Source organism: Ambystoma mexicanum, chromosome 3p (assembly GCF_040938575.1).
Source record: "Ambystoma mexicanum isolate Mex_15411 chromosome 3p, UKY_AmexF1_1, whole genome shotgun sequence".
NCBI classification, from domain to species: Eukaryota; Metazoa; Chordata; class Amphibia; order Caudata; family Ambystomatidae; genus Ambystoma; species Ambystoma mexicanum.
The window spans coordinates 248,386,896-248,413,315 of NC_090925.1; the positions used below are offsets into that span (position 1 = coordinate 248,386,896).

Consider the following 26,420-nt stretch of genomic DNA (forward strand, 5'->3'; position numbering starts at 1 on the left):
ACGGCTACTCCACAGCCAACGGTTACTCCGAGAGCCTCCGACACGACATCGAGAACGTCGTCGACATCCTCGAGCAGGATTCCGATCCTCTCGAGTTCTTCGAGGCCTCTTCCAGTTTTCTCGACGCTTTTGAGGATTTTTACATCGGCGTCGACATCGACCTTTTCAAGGCCACTGATGATGGCTTCCTCTGCTTTAGAGATGGGTTTTATACCATTTCACAGGCCAGAGCATCCCCTCTTAACTTCAATGTATGAAGAAAGGGAAGATTCTGAAAGGCCTTTTGGGCTGCAGAGGACCACATCACCTGAACCAGAGACTTTTGCCTCTGAGGAAAGAAGGTTGAAAGACCTTCAGGATGCATTACAAGAAGCAAGTGGCCTAGACACTTCCCCAGAAGTGGAATTTGTCAAACCAGACCCAGGGGAACATGCTGAAACCCCTTATAGAACCCGAATGTCAAGAATTATGGAGTTCATGGGTTGGTCTGCGCCTTCACCTGTTTTTCAACAGGATGACCTCACAGATATTCTGGATAAAGGTCCACAGGAGGATCCTGTGGTTCCCTTTCATTCTGCTTTACAAAGAAAGATTTTAACTAACTGGGAAACTCCTGAAGTTGCCCCTGCGGTTAACAAGAAGTTGTCAGCGAAATATAGGGTATCTGCTGCTGACCCTGAATACCTATCTAAGCACCCTACTCCAGAGAGTCTGGTGGTCCAGGCTGCAACTTTATCAGGCAGTACATCTGCATACCCCACTGCGCCACAGGATAGGGATGATAAAAAAATATGATGCCATGGCTAAGAAAGTCTTCTTGGCCTGTAGCATGGCTTTAAAATCTGTTAATGCGACTTGTACGTTCGCTAGGTTCAGCCACACTCTTTGGGAGTGTGCTTCATCAGCGGCTGACTGCCTCCAGGAAGGAGAAGAAAGGGACGCATTTTTAATCATCATCAGAGATGGTAAAGATGCAATGTGTGAGTCCCTTCAAACTGGCATTGATTCTGCTGACAGTATCAGCAGGGCCATGGCAGCAAGTACCACAATCCGCAGGCATGCGTGGTTGAGAAAGTCCGGCTTTGCTTCTGACGTACAGGCCAGACTTTTGAATATGCCCTTTGATGGCTCTTCCCCGTTTGGTAAGAAGGCGGATGACAGTTTGAAAAAACTGCAAACATCTAAAGCAGCAGCCAAGTCACTAGGAGCTGCAATCCGCCTAACTAATTTTCTTCCCTCAGGATCCTCTTGGAGAGGAAGGTCCTTTCGCTATTATTCCTCATATGGAAGAGGCAGTGGACGGCCGGCTCAAAGAGGCCAAGGAAAATGTACCCGTGGTGGACGGGGTAAAGGAAAGAAAGCCGCATTAGCAGGAGCAGGAGCCGCTTTACCTTCGCCAACTGCATCAGCCGCTCCCAAACCACTCTGAGGTCTCCCATCACAAGACACCTGTAGGGGGCAGGTTAACTCACCATCTGACGGAATGGCAGGCTATTACGTCAGATGCTTGGGCATTGGAGACAGTTGCCCAAGGTTACTGCCTGCCTTTTCTACGCATCCCTCAGAGCCATCCACCAGGGAACAGCTCTCTGAAAGTGCCGGATCCACTCCTCTTGCAGGAAATTGTAGACCTGCTAGAGAAAGGTGCCATAGAACCGGTACCTGTAGCGGACAGGAACAAGGGCTGGTACTCCCCCTACTTTCTCATACCAAAGAAAGACGGAGGACCGAGACCCATCCTGGACTTACGAGAATTGAACAAGTTCCTCAGGAAGGACAAGTTCAAGATGGTAACTCTCTCTCAGATCCTTCAGGCCCTTCAGCTTCAGGACTGGTTGGTATCTCTGGACCTTCAGGATGTTTATTTCCATGTGCCAATCCATCCTAAGCACAGGAAGTACCTGAGGTTCGCAATTGGCAACTCTCATTATCAATTTCGAGTTCTGCCATTTGGGCTGACCTCCGTCCGAGGGTCTTCGCCAAGCTAATGTCGGTTGTGGCTGCAAGTCTAAGGAGGGAAGGGATTCACGTCTACCCCTACCTGGACGATTGGTTGATCAGAGCAGTTTCTTCGGAACAAGCTCGGATCCAACTAGATTATTTCTGCCACTGCCTTCACAAGCTGGGCTTCTCCCTCAATTTAAAGAAGTCACAGATGATACCATCGCAGAGACTCCAGTTCATTGGAGCAGTCCTGGACACGTCCCTGGGAAAAGCCTCGCCACCAGAGGTGAGGGCTCAAGATATTCTGCAGATGGTCACCAGGTTTCAAAATGCCCAACGTCTCCCAGCCTACGACTTTTTGAGGTTGCTAGGCCTCATGGCATCCTGCATATCCCTTGTGCCAGAGGCTCGCCTGAGAATGAGATCCCTTCAGTGGGCACTGAGGACTCAGTGGTCACAATTCTCAGGGAGGATGACAGATCTCCGGATTCCGGACAAGGTAGCCCACGACTTTCAATGGTGGGCCTCTCCAGAGAACATCTTGAAAGGAGAACTGTTTTGGCAACCATGGCCAGAGATAACAGTAGTCACAGACGCCTCACTCACGACTTGACCATCAGTGGTCGTGGGTCTGCATCGGAGTCCAGACTACACATCAACCTGTTGGAGCCGAGAGCCATCAGACTGGCACTGAAGGCTTTTCTGCCGTCTGTACGGGGGGGAAACGTCCTAATAAACGTCCTGATAATGACGGACAATACAGTGGCCATGCACTACCTCAACAAAAGAGGAGGCGTAGGGTCACTGGCACTGTGCAGAGAGGCGATGCAGCTCTGGTTTTGGGCAATTCAGGAAGGAATCTCTCTATCGGCAATTCACCTAGCCGGAGAGAAGAACTTGACAGCGGACGCTCTGAGCAGGCAGAACACAGTCTCCCACGAGTGGGAGATAGCTCAGGAAGTCCTTCAAGAGATCTTTGCCCTTTGGGGAACCCCTCCAGTGGATCTGTTCGCCACCAGTATCAACAGGAAGTGCTACAGATTTTGCTCAAGGGAATTTCCCCAGAGAGGAGCTCTAGGAGACGCGTTCGTAGTGGACTGGCAGTTCCCACTTCTGTATGCGTTTCCTCCGGTCCCTGTCATTCCTCAAATGATCAGGAGGTTGAGAAGGTTTCGGAAGACCATGATCCTAATTGCCCCGGATTGGGCCAGGAGAACGTGGTACCCGGACCTTCTGGACATGTCCATCCATCCTCCAATTCGTCTACCGTACAGAGAGGATCTTCTCTCGCAGAAGGGAGGTCAGGTTCTCCATCCAGCCATCAAGACCCTCAACCCTCACGCTTTGCATCTGAAAGGTTGAGGTACAAAGATTGGGACCTTCCAGATGACGTCATGGAGGTGTTGCTTTCGGCCAGAAGGCCAGCAACTAAAACTCTATACCGCTGCCGTTGGAATAAATTTTGCAGCTGGTGCAGAGAAAAGAATATCGAACCCTTTTCATGTGGTACACCTGCAGTGTTATCCTTCTTACTTTATTTGGCAAATTCAGGCCTCCAAGTTGGCACTATTAAGGGCTATCTCGCAGCGCTATCTATCTTTAAGCGCACTGCAGAGGAGCCTTCATATTTCAAAATTCCATTGGTTATATAATACCTGAAAGGTCTAACTAATGTTTACCCTCCAAGACCATTCCAAGTTCCCTTATGGGACTTAAATCTAGTTTTAAACTTCCTAAAGGGTGCTCCATTTGAACCACTCCACTCTTGTTCATTGAAGTTTCTCATTCTCAAAACTGTTTTATTGGTAGCATTAACATCTGCTAGAAGGGTTAGCGAGATACAAGCCCCATCTTGTAAACCTCCTCATACAATTTTTCACAAGGACAAAGTGGTTCTACAGGTGAAGCCTAACTTCCTCCCAAAGGTAGTTTCTGAATTTCACATTACTCAGAAGATTACTTTACCTTCATTCTATCCTCCTCCCCATCCGGGGAAAAAGGAAGAGAGACTACACAGGCTGGACCCTAAGCGAGCCTTGAGTTTTTATATCAGTAGACTTGCTAAAATTAGACAAGCAGACCAATTCTTTGTAGGTTACGCAGGACATAAGTTGGGATTACCAATAACCAAACAAACCATCTCCAGATGGATTATTTTAGCCATTCTGGAATGCTACAAACTGGCAGGGAAAGAGCCCCCTCAAAATCTAAGGGCTCATTCGACCAGGGGTATCGCAGCCTCCTCAGCTCTTCAAAGAGGGGTACCAATTCGAGACATATGTGCGGCTGCCACATGGTCGTCCGCACATACCTTTACCAAATTTTATAGCCTGGATTCCTCTTCTGGTCAAGAGACTAGATTTGGCAAAGCTGTGTTACACTCTGTTCATTCTTAAAGAGTAATATGGCATCTCTTACTCCCGCCTCCAATCACATACCACTGCTATGGGAGTCTATCATAGATAAGGAATACGTCGGAGGACACAATCCCTTCGAAGAACAAGTTACTCCTTACCTGGTAACGTTCTTTCGATGGGATGTTCCTCCGACGTATTCCTTATCGCCCCTCCCATCCATCCTCGCAGTAACATTTCCCTTGCGGTTGCAGCTTACGCTCCTTCAAGGGTAGTAACCATTCATGCAATACTACCTTACTCTACAAAACGGAACTGAGCAACGGATGCTGCGCGTGGCCATTTATAGGCATGATGACGTTGGCGTCGATACGGTGGCTGTCGAGGAACACCTTCTCGACGGACATCGACGCACAGCGCCCTCTACTGGAAAAAAAAATTCCGAGGCCAGGAAGCTGAAGATACAAATATCATAGATAAGGAATACGTCGGAGGAACATCCCATCGAAAGAACGTTACCAGGTAAGGAGTAACTTATTCATTGACAGCAGTTGTACTCATTGTGTTTTTTGCATGTTTGCATGCTTCACGTGTGGGTTTGTAAGGTCCACTTTAACAAATTAAATGTTTAAAGTTGATTTGGTATTTCTACTGCTAATTGTTCAATCTAGTAGCAGTAATGGGTGACCCAATCTTTAAGCTTTAACTTTACAAGAAACCATACGGCTAGAAACAGACTTCTTTAAACAGAATCGATCATATCAGAATCTCACTTTTGAACTGGCCATATCCACTCACCTTCCATGCGTGGTAAGTTCCAGAAGGGTCTGTCTGGTAGAGCCTTGGAGTTCCATCAAAGTCAAAGCCAACAATCAACGCAGATATACCAAAGGGTCGGCGGCCATTACTCTGCGTGTACCGCTGCAGAACAAAAAAGTAAACGTCAAGCACTCCCAGTCTATAAAACAGTTCTGGGGAAATAAAGGAGTCAATAAACTTCATTTGTGAGGCCCCTACACAGAGGAGCTTATTGGAAGGAACACCTAGAAGGACTCCCTTCCTTGGAAGTGTACTCCTTTAATGCCGGATTTCTAAACAGAGGAAATCCCACACCAGAAAACTCCTCCTCTCTGGCTATGCACCTACAATCTGGAGAAAAAAAAACGACCTTCCGAGCGCTGTACTTCAGGAACAGCCTCAGACACATGAACATTTAAAACCTTTAACCTTATAAAAAGCCCTTAACCTGTACGACCCACGTATCACACAGAGTGGATAAGGAGGACACAATGAAACATAAAAAAAAACCCTACTGGGCTACACTGGATCTACATCTAAACATCCATTTATAGTAGAAAGAGCTCTATTAGACATCTTCTGCCTCCATCACTCCTGTGTTCGGCATGTAAATATTCACCTCTTCACACCAATAACCCAGATACCTACCTGTTTCAGACTAGCAATATAGCGTGTGATGTATTCCACTGTCACTGGGTCTTCTACTGTGAGTCTGTGGCTCTGGCATTCAACACGTGCTCGATTTATCACTATTCTCGCATCAGCAGTGAGTCCTGAAGGGAAAACAAAACTGCAAGGTAAATAACTGGGTTGGTTTGAGCAGTCTTCCACCCTCCCTCATTCTGCCCGTCGCAGCTACCCTGCCGCTTCCTCCCCTTGCCACTCCTCAAACACACACAACCCCATAACTGCTATTTATCCAGACAGATCTCATTTTTTAAACACATCCCCTATGGCACCTTTACCTTTGAGCCAATGTATTTTGCTTTCTTCACATGTTCGATGATTTGTCATAGGGGTGTCTACAGTTTACCCAGTCCTCCAACCCCTAGTGCACTCCGGTTGGTCATCAGAAACGTTTGTCCTACACTAGGGATTATAGACCTGCAGGGCCTCTTCACTACCACATAACTAGTTTCTCTGTTCGTTCATTGGTCATACAGCATTCTCTGATCTCCGACAGCTTTTGCTTGATTACCACTGCGAGAGCAGAGTTAACATGACCACAGCAGGGTAGTTAATTCTACAAAATGGATGCCTCCTAGCCAGGACTTTGAGCTTCATTTGCCGAAAACTTTTTTTTGTAAAAATATTTGTTATATATTTATAATCATGGGCAATCTTTTTAAACAATAACTTTAAACCGAACATTCCTCTTTAAACATTCATGAATAACATTGTCTGGTCCTTTATTTCTGGTCTACCCCTCCAGAATTATTTTCAGACCTGAATTAGACAAACATGAGGTCAATTCACAAAGACTATCAAGGCAGAATGCGAGGGGCAAAATGCTACTCACATTGTTGAACGCCCATTCCCCTATTTCATAACTCACATCTTCCAGGTTTCCAACAGGGGCTTTTTGCAAGGTGTAGTAGGGGTTGAAGGCAGGCACAAGGGAATCACAACCCTTTCCTCCCCTGAATCAGGTGTTGCAATATGTAAGCATCATTGTCCCACTTGCTTTGATACCCCTTTGTCTTAATTCACTTCCGAGAATATGCTCTCCCACACCTTGCTTTCTCCATTTGTGTACTGTGCACATGCAAAAGGAGCCAACTGTTCCGAGAGCTAGGCCCACCCACCCAATGTCTTTAGGAGTCTATCGCTGACCAAATGGGATAGAAGACCCAGATCACCATGTGGGGCTTCTAGACAACAAACAGAATACCCAGGTTAGTCAAGCATATGATGGCATATAGAGCATTGTTTGTCAATAAATTAGTGGCAAAATATCTTGTAAACCACCATGCTCCAAAACATTTTGCCAGCCCTCTCCTTTGCTGACGCCATCCAGTTTTAGGAATCATCAAGGCCTTGCATTAAGCCATCAGTTCTCAGTAAGCCATCATTTCTCAAAGGTATTGGAGCGCTCCATAATTTGCCTGGGCCTGAAGCTTAGTTTTCAGATCCTTGTACTGAAGATCAAACCATGCAGTATCACAATCTAGTTTCTTCTGCCTAAATGAGTGACCTGTGGTACTAAATGTGTTAATTCCTGGAATGCTCAACTAGTTTTTCCTTTTACTCAGCCATTAATCAAATTAGAATAGGGTCAGTCTATGCATTTCCTGTGTCTGGCAGTGAAAGGTGGCTAGAGCCTCCACCGTCAGACTAACCACCATCAGAGGCATGCTGACCCCTGAATGTCAGTAAACATGGTTCTTAGAAAGAGCTACCCATTTTAGGTGTTGGCCCACTTGTGGTGCCGAGTTACAGCCCGACTCCATGGTGAAGACAAAATAAGCAATACGCAGAGTGGAGAAGAAAATGGGATTGGCAGACACATGGAGTGCTATGTATCCCCATTCTGAACACTCCTGGGCTGCCGATTTCGTAGAAGCATGTACATGCCACTTCCTGCCAGGTGCTTTTCCTGTTTGTTGGCCAAGAGATCAACATCTTTTTGAAAAGGGTGCCAGCTGTCTTGCTTTCTTTTAGGCGTTCACTAGGATTGGGCAATTGTTTTGCCAAAATATGATGGTTGTTGGCAGTTAGCCTTTCTCCTGCAGCAAGCAGGCTAAGAAATTGTCTTCTGCTGCCTCTAAAAATGTGCTCAGACGTCTGCATCAGGGATGCTTGGATTTGATGGTTTCAACATTGTTTTTGTAGGTTTGTAATGAAGATCGAAAGGCGCATTCCCACACCATTTTCTTTTTAGAATCGGGAAATCACAAGTGCCACCTGAGCTAAGAGCACCATCTAAAAATATATACTTCGGTTTCTTGATCCTGAAAAAGGCTTGCAAGTGGACAATGAATGAGAAAGAAAAACCATCCAAGGAGCGTCGACATATTAAACGACCTCAAGGGAAACCTGGTGTTAAGCACTCCTGTCTGAAAACAAACCGTCCCCCATTTATACAACAGGACTTGAATGCTCACATAAGGTTTTATTTTGATCTTTCACTAGCCATTATAGGTGGCCTCATATTCATGTGCAAGTAGCCGTTTGCAAGTCTCCAGTACTACTCACACTTAAGTTTGAATGTTTCTTCCATAATATTAATTGGTTCCATGTAATAATGTCCCCTCAAAAATAACGCCATGCAAAATGAAAAAAAAAGAATGAATAATCACTGTTTTTTGCAGGGACATGGTTAGATGGAGCATGCGGGGGGACAGCCCCGCAACCCCCAAACCCTTTTTTTTTTCAAGGGTCGCGGGGGACACCCCCCCGTCACTATATAGTTTAGTTTGTTTATTTATAGAGCGCGGCCGAACCCTCAGGTAGCTGGGCGTATTATCTTGTGGACAACATAGTTATAGCGTTGCACGACAAAAAGGGTACATACATTCAATGGCACAAAGAGGAGTACAGAAGGGGACATGATGCAAGTACAATAGACAGTGAAGGACCGGGTTACAAGGTGGTCCAGTTCAAAATATGGGTTAAGACCATATATATGGTCACCTACATAATGTCACTACAACCTTTTCCTAGCAAAATTATATACAGCGACTAATATATAAATATATATTTATTATTACCTGATGCCTATTAATTTGGGTGAAAACTCACCTAATACCTTTATCAGTGGGAAAAATAAGTTGCAACCTACGTGCGGTGCATCAGCTGCTGGTATGAATGCCACTTCTCCACATGCACAAAGCACCCAACTTCTTACTTGCCAAGAGCGAATTGTTACTTGGAAATGACAGACCAGATGTTGTGGCCTACCTACGTTGGAGTAAACCATCTGGATTACTTTAGCTTGCTTAGGAGCATACTACATATTTCCAACTGCACAAACATTGTCTAGACAGGGATGGCTCCCTATCATTGGCATCCATTTGCTACTGAATGCTTTTTTGGCCCTGCTGCCGTGGCATCCTATTTAACATTTATACATGCTTCTAGTCTTAAATGGTGATTCACATAAAGCCCATTTAAGCCGCTTTTACTTTGATTGCATACTTTACATGTTTCTTTTTTATTTTGTACTGCAGAGTTCCTCGTTGTCTAGATGACTGGATTAGAACTTGAGACTGAGTGGCAAGCCATTAGAATGTTTCAGTTTATTTTTGCTTCTTTTCCTGGTATCTTCCAGAATCCATAGTTTTCTTTTTATATTTGTTTCGAGAGTTGCCCATCTATAAAATTCCAACAGCGGAGTATGCATTTATTCGGGTCCAGCCATGACTTAAGATCGCTCGTACATACTTTGCTTCCTTCAAGGTCTTGCGGGAGCCAATTTCATATCTTGTTCTTTAGAACTTGTGTCGTTCCTCAGTTCAATGTCTGCAAACTGAAGTGTTCCCTCATTTTGGAATCAATGGGATTGACAGTATTTTTGTTTTCAAGTTTTTGATCTACACAAAATATCCTGCGTGTTTGGGAATTTGTATGAAAGGTGCATTAGGGAAACCTGTAGAAGACATTTAAAGCACGATGGGTCATAAGCACTGGACTGAATGTTATAGTTTGCATCTCATGACACATGATTTATTACATCCTTTGTATTAGCTCCTCATTTTGCGGCATGGGAAAGTAAGGTGGCACCATAAAAAAATAAAAAAGGTGGTAGAGCTAAACTTGTTATGGCAGTGAACAAAGCAACAGAGATGTAGCAACAGAAAAAGATGTAGCAGCAAACTGGTAATCACTGAGAGGTAACAGCAAGACAGAACTTGAGGGAAAGAAATAGAAGCACGAAATAAAGAGGAAAGGTGATGTAAAGAGGAAATAAAACTGATTTTTTTAAAAAACATCAGGACAAGAGACTGAGTGGGAATGGTCAGCACTGCAATACAGTGAAAGGGAGAAACACATGAATAGAATGAGGAATTTATGCTGGTGCATTTTTAGATTCATGTTACAGTGTGGGGAACAAAAGTAAGTTCCAAGCAAGGCACTCCAGGGTTGCCTATTCTGATGTTTCGCTTGCGCCGGATCTCCTCAAGTTCCAGAAACTCCTCAAGATCCTCCTTTTCTCCTCCTTCTTCACTCTCCCCTGCTAGCATGTTCTGTCTCATTGACTGGCTGTCTGGTTCTCTCCGAGTACTATAGGGTCCAGCCCCCACCCTTGCATTCCCTGGCTCTTGCCTCCCCTTAGAACTTACACCGTGCCTCTTCACCCTTTTCCCTTCCCACCTTACCACTTCTTTTGGCGCAGACCGGCATCCCCTCCTTCCCACCCCCTTCCTCACCTCAGTACTTCTTGTTCTGCACTTGCAAGTTCTGAATGTCACAAGGCGTAGTAGGACCGTTATTGTTTCCATCTCCCTTGTACCCACCCGCCCCCATTGTTGACTTGTGGCACCTTGAAACACAATTTGTTGTACAAAATCCAATAAATAAAATTAGCATTTTTTGCATTCTTTTTATTTTATTTCAATGATCTTGCACTGAATTTCTTTTAAATCATGTGTAAATATATGCACTTGGAGAAATCCCTCGTAAGCCGTTAATAGGTCCTGGGGAGCGAACAGTAACTGCAGCTTCTGCTCCATGAAATCCAAAGTTGACCCCTGCAGCACAAAAGGATCCCCAAATAAAACGACTTGGGCTAATCACAGCATTTACTGTGCATTAAAACCAAATAAGCAGCGAGTATTCAAAACTTGAATCGCTACCATGTAGGAATACATAACTCGTCTTGTAGAAGTTAAACCCATCCTAAGCAAACAAAGTACACCAGGCATCGTAGAACAAACATCACTGAATGCACGACGAACATTTACACTACGTGGTCGATGACAAAACAGGGAATTGTTGAAAATAATGAATCTTAGATTATCGACATTAAATAAGACTATATGGAAACATTTTATCGTCACCTCCATACCTGCAAATGCCATGCAGACATTCTCATCCAGAGCACATATCTTCCTCACTGTTCTTTCATCCTGAAGCTTAGCAACTGATTTCTTCTCGACGCCAAGGACAACAATATCTTTCCCTCGCACACCCACCTTAAAATAAACAAACTTTATTACTATTAACAATTAGTTGGTACATACACCAAACCTGCAATTATTGTAATGAATGTAGAAATAAAGGATTCCATGGCATAAATTAGTTTTCAAAAATTGATTAGCAGGGTTTGCTAATTAAAATGTTTTTGATTAGCAAACACCCATTTGATTAGCAATTTTGTACTAATATTGTTAAAAGACATGAAATGAGCAACAATTCTGCAGTTTTGCTTACAGCTTGAAATAAGACATTAGTGAGGTGTCAGGCCTTGCAAATTCTTTAATCTTAAGCTAGACCTGCAGGTCGCATAACTTAGTTTACCTATTCAACCTAAGAGAAATGCACTCAAACCATAGCAACGGAGGACAAATAATGTATAATGTGATTCTGTAAAATGGTGCATGTCACTACAAACCCACTATGTTTGGCACACTGCTGCCACCCAGAGTCCAGCCATGTACAGTGAAACTTTTATTTGACATTTGCTGCAAAGTTTCAAACATCTCTTGTAAATGCTACTCGCCCTTCATAAAATCTACTCGGCTGAGTGGGCGAAACTTCTTTGCGAGCCATAGATGCATGAATGGACACAAATAAATATTGGATTAAAACACATTTTTTTTTAAAGAAGGCTCTGAAAACAGTTTGCCCAGCTGTCTCCTGTAGGTGGTAATATATATTACAATCATAAAGCAAAGCAAGCTCTAGAGGCTAACTACAGTGTTTGGTATTGCAGTAGATCTACAGACTGGATGGATCTATTGATCACTACTTTGCGCAAGCATTTAGTTCGCTTTGTGTATTTATTATGCAAGAGGAAAGAAAGACTAAGCAGAGTGGATTGCGTAGCAGGCAGAGAACTGGCTAAACTAGGCGGAATATTGTAGTTAGTAGTTATCGCACTTTCAGAGTCCCTGGATTAAAGCAACAGGGTGATAATATAGAATGTCGAGCAGTATGGGTTCGATCATGGGTTGAGCACCAGTTGTAAGATGTATGCAACCTGCCATCAAAAGCATGTGATAATGTATATTTTCAAACATTCACTAGATCAACCTGATGCATCTTCCCCAACAAAATAAAATATAGTTGACACTATGAAATTTAGATGGAACGATCCATGCTTTACAGCAAAGTTTAGGTCAATCTAAGGTTTTACAGTCTTAATACTGTAATTATGTATTATCTAACAAGTTACATTTTAGGTATGGAAATGAATGACTGTCTTTTTAAAGGATATAAAGTTGACACATTGTCTTTGCCAGACAGGATATAAAAAGCTTTAAAAAAGCTTTAAAAAAAATCCCCCCCCCCCCCCCATTGCTTCTGGTTTGCAATAATTTGAAAATAATTCTTGCACTCCTACACATGCATTTGGCACTTCAGCGTGGATGGAGGATAGGATTACTACTTTACTTTCCCTCCATTAGCACTTGAAGTGAACAGAGAAAAGAGGGTGAAGAGAGCACCGACAGCAAGAGAGGAATGCAAGGTGAGCTGTGCTTTCATTGAAGAGGGCAACTTAAATAGCTAACTTTGGTACACAAGTGTTCATTTGATTAGCAAAACTACAGAATTGCATAGCAAATTGCTATGTGACACTGCTTATTTTATGCCTTGGATTCGTTTTAAATATAAGCAAAACATCTGAAACAGTGGGAATTACACCACTTTACTGATATCGGCAGTGAAAACAAAAATGGATGCTGCCAGGCCTCAAGATCTGCACTAGCCATTGTGGAGAGATAATTGACTGGTCTAATAAGAAGTGGTGTGCTGTGTTTATGTGGAAAAAGTGAAGAGTGCCCCCCTGAATGCTAACATTCGAAAACTGCATATGCTAAAACAAATGTGTACTCGATTTCCTCAAAACACGAGGATTTGTGCATTAAACTAGGTGTGTGCAAATAGCTATTTCAAGGTCTCTTGGCAGAACCAGTGGCATCAATTTGTCAACATCATAAGGCTAGCCTAAGTAACAACACTGACATCTAAGAAGAAAATAATTGAACAAAATCACCTAAAACAAAAAGAAAGTCTTACAAAGTGTGATATAGGGATTTATTTGTGCATCTTATCCACATGATGTACTGATTTTTTCAAAGTTAAATACTTCGTACTACGTCACTTGGACAAAATGACTTCGAGAGGATGCAAATATATATATGTGCGTTTAAGGGTAGGTGGCATGGGTACGCTAGGGGGCAGGAGGGCCTTGGAGTGTTTGACACACCCAATCAAAACAAAATAATAATAAACAGTCATTTTGTCCAAGTGAAGTACCAAGAATTATTTCACTTTGATAAAACAATGTCGACCCTATCCACACAAATGCGATCAAATGTAAGCAGAATGTGGGAAACCATCACATGCCCAGATAGATTTCTGCTGAGGCGCAACAGTCACAGGTGAGACTTGCAGCCCGCGCTGCATCCTCAAAACCTGTCAGGCGACCCAGGCACACCTTCCAAATTGCACAATGGTTTGGGGCCCGGCATTACTGAGCAGGACAAGGGAAGACTAATTCAATTTCCTGGTTATCAATTGTAATTCATTTGCTGTTAAAAAAGGTAAAGAAAAGCAGAGGTCACTATTTGATAACAGTCGTGGTACCACACACACAGTATAACCTAAAAACGTAATGTGCAGTGTCTTTTCCAACCCTCAAGGAATCACCACCGACAGATCTGGCCACACACAATAACCCAGCACATATAGTTCCTACCTACAGCCTTTTGCTAAAATTGCTGGCAGGCTTTCAGGACTGAAGGAACCAGGCCACCAGTCTAGGCCAGAGGGGGGAAATTAGCAGGGGAGAGGGAAGGGAGAAGAGAAAAGGAAGGTCTTGAGGAGCTTCCAGAACTTAAGGAGATCCGGCTCAAGTCAGAGGGGCAGGGAAGCCATTGCAGAGCGAGGCACCTGCGGAAGAGATCTACTCCCCCCCCCCCCACCCCTCACTCTGCTTGGAAAAGCGTCTGATCTGCAAAGAGTTAGAGTTAGACAACCAAAGGGCTCTCGCAGGGAGGTATTTCTGGAGAGAGAGTTGTATGTAGCGGGGTCCCAGGCACCAGAAAGCCTTGCGGATGATGCAGAGGGTCTTGAACTTAATCCTTGCAGATACTGGGAGCCAGTGGAGAGACATAAGGGCTGTAGAGATGCGGTCCATGGGCTTGAGGCCAAGGATAAGTCTTGCACATTCTGGGTAGAAAGGATAAGAGTTGCAACTGCAACCTCCATGTGTTAAGTCAGTTTGTTTATGGATGTCACATCAAAAATCCCCCAAAGACTAACAGGGGGGGGAGTGGTGGGGGAGAGACTACTAGTCCCTAATAAAACTTTACAAGCTGCTCAACAGAGCGGCTGTTTGCAACCGGAATGAATGGAGCGCATTCCAAAATGGCATGCAGCGAGTAGGACCAATCTCTGAGCAGGAGGGGGACCGGCTATGTGGTCCCCGACCGGCTCGCCAGTTTTGTGCCACTTGCGCTGATTCCCTAATGCCCCATCAGGTCTCTTGTACAGGATATAGGGCTGGCAATCAATATAACACAAACCCTAATATTTTAGATTAAAGATCAATCAAATAAGTTCCCAAATGTGAGGAAATGCAAATTTAGAGTAATGAACATGCCCTGAAGATGGATTTTTTAATCCGTAGTGCGTTGGCAAGACTTTCGGAGGAGTCCAACGTTACATCTAAAGATTCATTTAATTTGATGTCCATTGTTTGATTTTTGATTTTTTCCCACCCGGGAGTCAGGTCTAGAGTGTTTTGTAAAGGTGTGCACAGAACTCCAGGTTGCCGCCTTACAGATGGACTCAAGGGGAACATTTGCAATGAATGCTATGGATGCCCCAGTGCCTCGAGTAGAATGTGATCTTGGCTTGAAGGGTAGTTCTCTCTTAGCAAGAGTGTAACAGAGGGATGCATTGAGCAATCCATCTAGTTATAGTGGATTTTGAAACTGCATCTCCTTCTCTTCCTGCTGCCACCGAGACAAAGAACTGATTAGTCTTTCTTAGTGGTCTGGTTCTTTCCATGTAGAACATGACAGCTCTGCGCACATCAAGTGTATGCAGACTTTTTTTCTCCCGAATTAGAAGGGTTTTGAAAGAATGTTGGTAGTTCTATTGACTGGTTTACATGGAATTTTGAGATGAATTTCGGTGCAAATCTTGGGTGTGTGCGTAGAACCACTTTATCTCTGAACTGTTACAAAGGGGTCTAGAACAGAAAGAGCCTGTAGTTCACTTACTCTCCTAATGGAGGTGATAGGTATTAGGAAAGCGGTCTTAAGAGTGAGGTCCTTAAGAGTTGCTTTGTGCATGGGTTCAAAGGGTGAGCCCATGAGTCTGGTAAGTACCACATTCAGGTCCCAGCTGGGAGCTGGGTTTGCTATCGGAGGGTGTATTCTCTTTACTCCCTCCATGAAGGCTTTGATAACTGGGACTTTCCACCATGACACTTTAAGCTGGGAAGTGGTGTATGCAGAAAGTGCCGCTAGGTGGACTTTAATGAAATTGAACACTAGACCTGAGTCCAGTAAATGGATCAGGTACAGGACAATGTGCGTGGGGGAGCAGTCAACCGGGTTGATGCTTCTTCCTCTACACCAGATGACAAATCTCTTCCATTTGCTAGAATAACAGTGACAAGTGTTAGGCTTTCTAGCCTCCCTGAGGATGTCCATGCATCTCTGCAGGAGTTGTAAGTGTCCAAATTCTATGATCTCAGGAGCCAGGCTGCTAAATTCATGGTCTGAGGGCATGGATGCAGTGTCCTCGGTGCAGATGCTATGCCGAAGGGTAGCACTCTGAACTGGTAGTGTTTGCCCTCTATCATGAACCTGAGGTATTTTCTGTGCACCGGCAACATTAAAATATGAAAGTATGCATCTTTCATGTCCAGTGTTGTCATGTAATCCCCCTGTGCTAGCAGTGGGATCACTTCCTGTAAGGTTACCATACAAAACTTTTGAGGCTTGACAAACTTGTTCGCTGGGCGCAGATCTAATACAGGGCGCATGGTTAGATCCTTTTTGGGTACAAGGAAGTACACTGAATAAATACCTTCCGTTACCCGAGATAGAGGCACGACCTCTATAGCCCCTTTTTCCAGTAGCTGGTCCACTTCTTGGAGAAGGATGGCGAGGTGTTCTGGTGTCATGCGTCGTCCCCTCAGGGGTCTGTATGTTGGGGAACTGTTGAACTCTATACAGTAGCCGCGGGCTACGGTGGATAGTACCCAGCGGTCTGATGTTATTCCCTCCCATGCTGGAAGAAAGGATGTTAACCGGCCCCGACCGGCGATGCATGGGAGGGGACCTGAATCTTTGCGTCACCTGGTGTTGTTGGTGGCTTGGGAGCCTCTAGGGGTGGAACCCCGACCTCTCTCCTTGCCACGGTGTTGACCTCTGATTGTACTGGCCAATATTACTCTGGTAGTTGTTGGCAGAATATTGAAGTTGTTGATTCTGTTGCTGGCGTTGACCACGAAAAGAACGCTTGTTGCCAAATCCCCACCTGTTTGGGGGCTTTGAGATTTGGTCCACGGTCTTTATGGTATCAAATTCTTTTTTCGCATTTTCCAGTGCGTCGTCCACTGCCTTTCCAAAGGGGTTAGACTCTTCAATAGGCTCGTTAATGAGCGCCGCTTGCGTTTCTGCCTTAAACCCTTGGAATTGCGAAGCCAGATGTGGCGCTTCAGCAGAATTCCCTGTACCAAAGAGCGGCCAGCAGTTTCTGCTGCATCGAGGGTATTCTTAACGATGCTTTGGCTGACCAGAGACCCTTCATTAACTGTAGCCAGCAATCAAGTTTTTAGGGGTTCAGGGACTTCCTCGATGTCCTGCTTAAACTTTCCCCATTGCGCATCAGCGTAGCTTGCCAGTAATGTGTTATTATTGGCAATCCTAGTTGAGAACGCTGCCGAGGTGGTAATTCTTTTGACTAGGGCATAAAGCTTTTTCCCCTCTTTATCCGGGGGTGCCTAGCTGGTAGACAGTGGAACCCCAGCCCTTTTCCTAGTGTTAGTCACCACTAAGGAGTCTGGGATTAAGTGACCCTTAATATATAGTGGGTCTGATTGAGAGGGTGAGAACAATTTTTCGATTCTTGGATTAACCCCTCTTACTAGTGCAGGGGTGGCCAGTGAAGGGTTGATTCTTCTCTTAACAGAGGCGAGTATTGGAATTGTTTGGCTGGTGGGGTTTTTTTCTTTGATAATCCTTTCCACGAAGTCAGTGTCTGGGGGGGACCTCCCCAGTTTCGACCTCAAAATGTGCTGCTGCCTTCCTCAGCAGCGCATTAAAGGTGAGCTGATCGTCAACAGGCGAAGAGTTCCTGACTGGTGTGGTCTGAGGAGACCTGATGTCTATAATGTCTGGCTCTGTAGACCCTGATGGTGACTGCCAGGGATTTGGGTCACGCTCACCTGGGTCTTCCTCGTACCCTTCCTCACCTATGTTAGTGTCCTCATGGAAGCCTTCTCCCTCTTGTTGGTTTTCATCATTAATGAACTCCTCTCCTTCCTGGAAGTGAGTGTCCTCTTCGGTGAGGTCGTAAGAGTTCATATCCTCCTGAAAGGGGTTATAGAACAACTTCAGGTATTTAGCCCTTGGACTTTCTAGGAGTACCTCCCTAGGTCTTTTGAGGGCAGGAAGTGTGATTATGACCTCGAAAGAGAGGGAGGGGAAAGAGAAAGGCATTCTCGGAGTGAAAAGAAAAGATCACACAACCCCACTCTTCCCTACTGTGTAAGGTCAGCGAGGCCAGGCTACGTGTTCGGCGGCGCCGAAGGATCTCCTCCGCTCGTCCTTCCGTCGAAGATCTTGCTCGGCGGAGAAACAGCTTGCAGCTTCGTCGAGGGAGGCATCTATGTGTTAGATATTAATAATTTCGCAATGTTTCTCGAGGAGCGCCGCATAGAGGCGACCAATAACTGGGCAGAAAACAACAATCTGAGGGACCCCGACGCGTGAGGGATTGTGGGTACAACGCATGTCACTATAGGGATAGTGTTACAGACACGCCTTGTCGACGTCCCCTTTTCGACTACGAAAAACAAAATGCAATACTCCGCAGTGACCACTGGATGCCGGACTATGCACAGCATGTGATTTTAAGCAGATTAACAAACATCAGAAATCTTGTTATCATATTTCTTTGTTACAACCCACCAGATCATGTGCTAACAGTCCCACTAGAATTCTCCATACATGACAATATACCCTTCACAACCGACACTACCAGGTACAGCCTGATGTCACTGCCGTCATATATCAGGCCAACATCCCATTCAAGGACCATATGAAAAATGGAATCTGGGTAAATCCCACATTGTAGACATTGTTGGTGGTTTTGAATCCATCTACATTTTAGGTACTGCACTGTTAGTTTGTAGGAATTCCAGCTGTATTTGAGTATTGCACCTGCCCTGAACCATAGTGATACTCATGCGGCTCCAACACAACACCTATGTACACCACCCTACATCCACCTTCAAGCTCTTCCAGTTGCCCCTGCCTGCGCTTCTCTCGTGCCCCCTCGCCAGGCCTAATCACACATACAGAACCGAGCCACTTGGCGGCTTTTCATTTCCATGTACAAAATGCTCACAGCCTGAAGGGCTGGAAAACGGATCTCTGTAAAGAATGTTTAGCTTAATGTTTTTGCCAGCTTCGAGCTTTGAACAGGCAAGCACAGGTGAAGATAAGTGATAACATATGGGTCTTCCTGGCCCCTGACTTCCAAAGCTAACTGCATGACCAATGATTAGAGAAAACATAATGTGCCGTGTATATTCCAGGAAAGAAGAGTTAAGGGAATTACCGAGCCGAAAAGCAGAGCGACCTTTTGGTCAAAGACAAAGAAACGGATAAGATATGTGAAGAATGTTTCCTTGCGATAGGAACAGCGTGAACCGTGCTGCTCTGAGAACACTACATTTGTACGGACATGCCGTAGATTGAGGACACATGTATTTTGTGGAAAACGCATAAACTATCTGTAATGCAACAACTTAAGCCGACCTGAAATATATTTAAGGCTAACTGGCCGCAATGTAATTTACTCAATTTCTCTAGGACTGTCAGCAGACATAGTTGAACCAGAGATCGCTTCAAGCGAAATAAACTAATGTTCGACTCATGACTGGTGGTTCTTTATTCTATTTGCAGTACCTCATTTGCACACCGCCTTTAACAGCACCTCCTACACACTCACACTTATTGGATCCCGGCCTGCTCCCTAAACACAGAGCCCACATCCATCACAGGACATGGCCTCTCCAATCCTCACCTTCATATACCCACTTGTATTCCCCGAATCCCAACCCAGCCCACTCTCGTTGCCTCCCCTGCAAACTCTCCCAAACCTGCCCCACCTCAACCCTCCCTACCCCCCTCACCTGCTTCCCCAGCTCATCCTTTTATCCCACTCCCTCCAAAATCCACCCAAGCACTCCCCTACCCCACCTCAGACAGGCCTCCGAATGACCAAACCTCTCCCCAATACACCCCGATCGTGCACAACTGATCCAGCAGAGCTGGAGGATTAGCCATACCCTACAAAACACCTCCCAATCTTACACCCTAAGAGGAAGCCTTGCAACACAGACTGCAAATCATTGCTAGTGAAATTCCAACTCATCCCTCCATCACCCAGTTTAAAGACCACCTGGTTACAAAAGAAACTTTGCAGACTCTAGTGAATCCCTTTTAGCCATCCTCATACTGCATCTCTCGCTCACCAGATCAGGAGATTTCAACATCTAGTTTGATGTCCCCTCTAACCCTATGACCCGTCCTCTAATCTCTAACAGAGGCCCTCAACACGACTCAACTGTTATCAAACCACACTCACATAACAGGACACACGCTCAACACCATATTCAGCTCCAGTGATTATCCCCACTTTGCCTCTCTGTGCACTTTTATGGACTGATCACTCTGCCATTGTCTCTCTCAAGACATCCACCCCCTTGCCGACCCGTCTCACCAGACCCATCCTCCTCTCCCTTCCCTGTGCCTCTTAGGAACAAAGTCATTATAAATCCCGACCCAGACGATTACCTTCTACGCTCCCTCCCAATCGTCACTCTCCAAGAATGACCACCCTCCATCAACCTGATTGACTGATGGCTCATTCCACTCACCCTGGCGAAATCTGCTTCCCAGAGAACAGGCCCCTATCCCAAGTGATTCAATCCCTTCCTCCCTCAAATCTCTCAAAACCCATTAGCACTGCCTGGAGCGCACATGCCGGGCCATCCACATGCCCGAGAACAGAGCCACTTTTGCCAGACAAATCAGGGCCTATACGATGGAAATTAGAAGAGCCAAAAGATCCTGTCATGGAAACCGGATTGCCAACTCCTAAAACCCTAGCAGGGAACTTCTCAGGTTCATTGCAGAATTCAAGACTTCAAGCTGTTCCACCTCCTCCCCCCCACTCACAAGCACTCAATGCCCAGTCAGACCACTTCTACAACATCGCTATCGAAAGACACCATTCAACACCAAATTGGCAGCATTCAGTTCCCCTAGTCTCCTCTTTCTCGCGACTCCTCACCTCTTCCCGTACACCCAATCCCCCCCTCCTTCACTGTAATTTCCCAACCTGAATTCACGAAACTACGATCCCAAAACTGCCCCTCCAGATCCCCTGGAGGGGCTCATGCCCCCCCCCACCCACCTCTACTAAAGAACATTCTATCCTCAACCTGTGCAGCGCTGCAGGATCCAAGATTACCCATTCACTGACATCAGGCATCTTCCCTGCAGCGTTCAAAACCTCTGTCAAGCACCTACTTAAAAAGCCTACCCTCAACCCCCCTCCTTCCATCCAACTACCGCCTAATCTCAAACACCTGCTTCATAGCCAAATGCTTAGACCGCACGGCATACGCCCAGCACTGCCTCTACACAGAATCCATCTCCCTACTAGACAGTGCCCAATACAGCTTCAGACCCTTCAGAGGAACGAAAGCTTCCCTCGTCTCCATCTGGGATGACATGAAAAGAACATTGGACTCAGAAGGCTGTGCTGCACTTATCCTCCATGACCTTTCAGCTACCTTTGCCACCATCGACCACTGCATCCTTACAGACAGACTCCACAGGCATCAGGAATTCCACCTCAAGATGGATCCACACCCGTCCCCCCCTACTCTTCAATCTCTACCTTAGCCCCCTTTCTGCACTCATCCGCTCTCATGACCTAACCTGCTACAACTACGCGGGTGGTACACAGATAATTTTCACGATTCCCAATACCCCGGCATCCTACCATCCTGTCCTTGCCTCCGGTCTCTCTAAAATCAACCACTGGATGGCGGCTAACCACCTCCTCCTTCATCCTGTAAAACCAAAACCAAAACCATAATCTTCAGTAAAACCTCACTTGCCCCAGATCCACCCCCTGGCAACTCTCCTTAGGATTCCCACCCGTAGCATCCAACTCAGTAAAAGCCTGGGATGCATGTTGGACCTGGATCCAACACATTCTCACCACATCAGCACTGTATTCAGTACTTGCCATTACCATCTCCACATCCTCAAAGAAATCTTCCCTCATCTGTTCTACCCTCACCAAGGCTCAGCAACCTTGGCCATCATCCTATCCCGCTTCGACTACACCAATTCCCTCTACTGGGCGCTTCCGCCCATCAGCTCAGAACGTTCCAGCGGATCCAAAAGTCTGCAGCCAGACTCCTCCTTGCCTGCTCACCCAGAGCGCACATCCCTTTTGCCCTTGATTGCTCCACTGGCTTCCCATCAGCCGACGGGCGACCTTCAAGACAATGTGCATTACACACTGCGCCCACCACAAGCATATCCAGTACCAACCCATCCGAAACCTTAGATCTGGCTGTGCACTCCCGATTCCCCACCCTTCAATTCCACCGGTTGGAGGATCCTCGTTCTCCGTCCAAGCTTCCACCCTCCGAAACTCACTGGCACTCAGCATCCGCCGCAATGACTACCTTTCCTTCGGGAAGGCCCTCAAAATCTGGTTATTCCCTCCAGCAACCGGATCATCTTTCCCCATTGCATGCTTACCTTCATTACACCGTGTCACGGTCAGTACCTCCCACAATATATTCTCCAGATCAAGGTAAAGTATAATTTGGAGCAAACCAGCCGATCTGATTATACAGCTACATCAAAAGCAAAGCTCCTAATAAGGTTCATTTTATGTATTTACGCCTCATTTTGGTGAACGGCCGCCTCCATACACCAAACTGAAACATAAAGCACAACATATTTGCCATTAGAATGCAGCTATGCCATATAACAAAACGATTTGGTCTAGATGCACACACAATGAGTCTCTCATACTTGCACACTCTCCCGACCACCACTTAGCACCCACCCACATGCCCGTTCATCATGGGTAGCTTACTGGGGCTGGGCCATTTTATTTATTGTTCACTTGTTAGGTGCTTATACAGGAAGCAAATACGGTTTCAAAGCACCCACAGGGAAACAGGGACGGGGACAGGGGATGATCAAGTAATTACAAAAATGTTAAATAATTAAATACAACAAAGACAATGCGGAGGGGGGAAAAACTACTATGCCTTGTGATTGTTCAGAAAGTGCAAGTGTAGGGGGGAAGAGAGGTATGGGATAGGCGCTGTGGTGCTTATGGAGAGCAGCAGGAAGTGCTATGAAGAAAGGTAAGTGCAGCTTCCAGTGGTGGAGAGTGAGCAGAGGCAAGTGCAGGGGATAGACAGTAGCTGGAATGTGGGAGGTGGGAGGTCAGGGCCCAGAGGATGCATGAGGGCCCTGTACACCAGTCAGGCTACTTTGCGATTAGCAGGGGAGAGAGCAAGTGAAGGAGGAGGTAAAGAGGAAGGTCTTGAGGCATTTTCCCGGAACTTAAGGAGGTCCTGCTCAAGACAAAGAGGGAGGGGGAGGCTGTTCCAAAGAAGGGACCCCGCTGAGGAAAGTGACCAATCACCTGCTCTCTATTTCGCAAACCACTTCACACGTAAGGGAGTTGATGTCAGAGAAACGCAGGTGTCTAGAGGCAGAGTAGTTGGTCAGAAAAAGTTGCAAATAGAGTGTCACCATCCCACCAAAATCCCTAGTTTGGTCAAATGCACACACTCATTCTAAATCCTTCTGCCAAATGTTCCCATACCTTGGACGTCAGTCCACAGAGGGTGTTGCCCCACAAGCACGCTGAGGCCATACCAATGGGATAAAGGTGCTACTAAGGTGCTATATAAATGACAAACTACTCCTACTATCCAAGTGTCTTGAACTCAACCCATGAATTTAATGTCATAACTTTGTATTATTGAAACACTATGGTGACTCATTAAGAAACTTTACCAGCAAAGTTTCTGTGGTCAGAACAGGACCCCAACTTCCTATAGACAGCAGCAAGTACAAGATCCCACACTTGTGAAGTACAATTTGGCAAGGCTAATGAGGGTCATAATACATTTGGGTGACTGGCTTAGTGTTTGCAATACTTGTTGGCCAGTGTTAGAAGAAGTCTAAAAGTTAGTATTGGGGATAGGATAAAATGATCCATGAACAGCGGACCATCAGCCAAGACTCGAGAGCTAAAGCATGAATGAATATTTAGACTTGTGTGACAGGGCCCATCTCCAGGATTTGCCTGGGGAGAGAGGCAGCCCAATGCAAAGCCCCACCCACTTTGTGTGCCTTAGCAAGTGTGGGTGCACCCCATCCCAGCCCTTCATTACCTGTCATGGAGACAGCGGCTCTGGCGCCGCTGTGGGACACCAGGAAGAAGACAGCAGCGCTAAGGGCCGCAATGGGACACACAGAATGGCATAGGGACAGCCTGCGGGACGCCGTGGGCAGAGGCAGCATGTGTGGCTGCGCAATAGAGGGGGCAGAGCCAGCTACAGGAAGACTGCCACCATGCGGCAGTGAACAGAGGCAGCAACTGGAAGTGCATAGCTCCAGCAGACAAAGCCTGCTGGAGCCGGTGTTCAAGAGGAATCCACTCCTCCACCATTGATATTTTGAAATAAAGGCCTCCAGGAAGGCCCTACCAACCCGCCAACTCACCAGGGATTTGCCAAATAGTAAATGGTCTACAGAGGCCATGCCAATAAGCTTGTCCATGCAAGAATCAAGGCAGGGCCGCGTAGAAATGTAGGTGGGGCGTTTAAGCCCTTATAAGCCCTCGTAAGCTCTTCCCCCATCACACCCCTTGGAGCACAGTAAGTCATTGGTAAGGAGAGCTGGCCAATGCTTGGAGGGCTATTAAGAAGGTAAGCCTAGGAATAGTCAGTGAGGGTTGTAGTTGGGTGAGGAGATGAGGACGTCAGAGACAAGAGGGGGAGAGCGTGGAAGGAGTTTGGAGATTATTGGAGAGAGGGGTCTATGGAGTGCTTGTGAGGAGTTAGTGTAGTAGTGGTTGTATGAAAAAAAAATCATTTTATATGTAATTTTCCCTCCAGTTGTACACCCCCAAGCTTTTCACCATTGACTGACTTTGCCAGAGAAGCACAGTCTTCTGCTACACTCCTCTGGGCTTTCGCTCACTTTTAATGGGGAAAGTGACATGCCCTTAAGACAGTCAGTACTGGGAGACTGTTTCCCTTAGTCCTTTTCCAATGTTGCAACTTTCCTGCAACATGTAGGAACAAATGCACAATGTACCTTACAGTACAGTGCACTTGGGTCTCAGTCATTTCCAAAGACTCTAGATCAGTGGTATTCAAACTGTGGGTCGCGACCCCCTAGGGGTCCGCGGGTGCATCCCAGGGGGGCCCTGAGAGCTCAGCATGAAAAAAGATTTTTTTTTTTAGATTGGAAGAAATGGGCAGGGGTGGCCCACATGGGCGGGCTGAAGCATGAAACTGTCTCAGGCAACAATGAAAAAGTGGCCCACAGTTGTAAATGGATATTCATTCCTTTAGTCACAGACTGGGCCTCATTACTACTATGGCGGACCAGTAACAACGGTGCTGGTAAGCTACCGGCACCGTTGCTACCGTTCCGCCATAGTAAGAGTTGTGCTCGTGGGTGCTGGACAGCCCCCGCCAGGTCTGACCTCAGCTCGTCGGATGCACCAGCACCGTTATTAACGGTGCCGGTGCATCCGAGCTCCCCATTCCCATTTGAGCCATATGGGGCTCAAATGGGAATGGGGATCTACCGGCACCTTCGAAAGGGCAATTATCATGTCCGCCTAACTCGGCATGACCTAGTAATTGCCCATTCGCGGGTGCCAGACCCGGATGCAACTCCAGTGGCAGCCGTGCCGGTTTTACCGGCACAGCTACCGCCAGAGTAGTTATGAAGCCCACTGTTTCAATAGTACCCAAAGGGGTGCTTTGTGTTAAAATGTAAGTAAATTGTGATATATTCAGCAACAATGGTCAACATTACTAACTGCATAGTTAAGTAACGCATCAAAATGGTCCACATTGGCCAAAATGGTGGCCCATTTTGATTGGCCCAAACTAGCATTTTACATTTTTGGTACAGGCATTGCCCTATAGGCCTGTCCGAGCCTGGCGGCTCATCCATAATGGCAAGAGGCGCCCACCCAGTGGCCCCTCACCCATTATGGAGGAGCTAAGGAGCCAGCCCAGTGAAACAGTGAGCACTCCCTCAGCTGCTTTATCCAGCTAATGGAGTGCTCCTGGGCTGGCTGAACTGTCAAAGGGAAACACTGTTTCCCTTTGACAGTTCAGTTTAGTTCCCCAGCCGCACATGCTCACTGAGCCATGCAAGTGCTGGGGCGTTTTGCTTCGCCAGCATTGCATAGCTCATTGGAAATGCTGGCTGGGGCACTGCATGTCTGTATGTCCGAGGGGGAGCTCCTGCGCCTCCTCGCACATACGGACAGAGCAGCTGGAGCAGGCCGTTTCAGCACCCACACACAGGCCAATGCAGAAGGTACGTTTATGTTCATTGTTTTTATTTAAACATGTGTATGGATGCGTTATGAGTGAGTGTATGGTGATGGATGCTCATGTGAATGATAGAGTGATTGCTGTATGAATGTGCAGCGCCTTGCATATACACATAATCATGTTCATTGTGTTAGGACCAGTGGGGCCCAGGGGACAGGGATGGTATCTTTTTACCGGACATCATTCAAAACCCTCTGCCTTGTCCACAAGGCTTTCTGGGGCCTGGGTCCAAAATACCTTCAGCTATTCCTCCACAAATACCTCCCCTCTCGAGC

The 26,420-nt window shown here is 46.1% G+C and overlaps 1 protein-coding gene across 1 annotated transcript in view; it reads right to left on the reverse strand.

Moving 5' to 3' along the window:
* PSMA7 (proteasome 20S subunit alpha 7) overlaps positions 1-26,420 on the reverse strand; it is a 65,092-nt gene that overhangs the window by 10,551 nt on the left and 28,121 nt on the right. The window contains exons 2-4 of the mRNA XM_069650720.1: positions 11,104-11,230; positions 5,745-5,869; positions 5,097-5,219 (exon numbers count right to left, since the gene is read on the reverse strand). Of these exons, the coding sequence (XP_069506821.1) occupies positions 5,097-5,219; positions 5,745-5,869; positions 11,104-11,230 (375 nt within the window). The remainder of the gene's footprint in view (positions 1-5,096; positions 5,220-5,744; positions 5,870-11,103; positions 11,231-26,420) is intronic.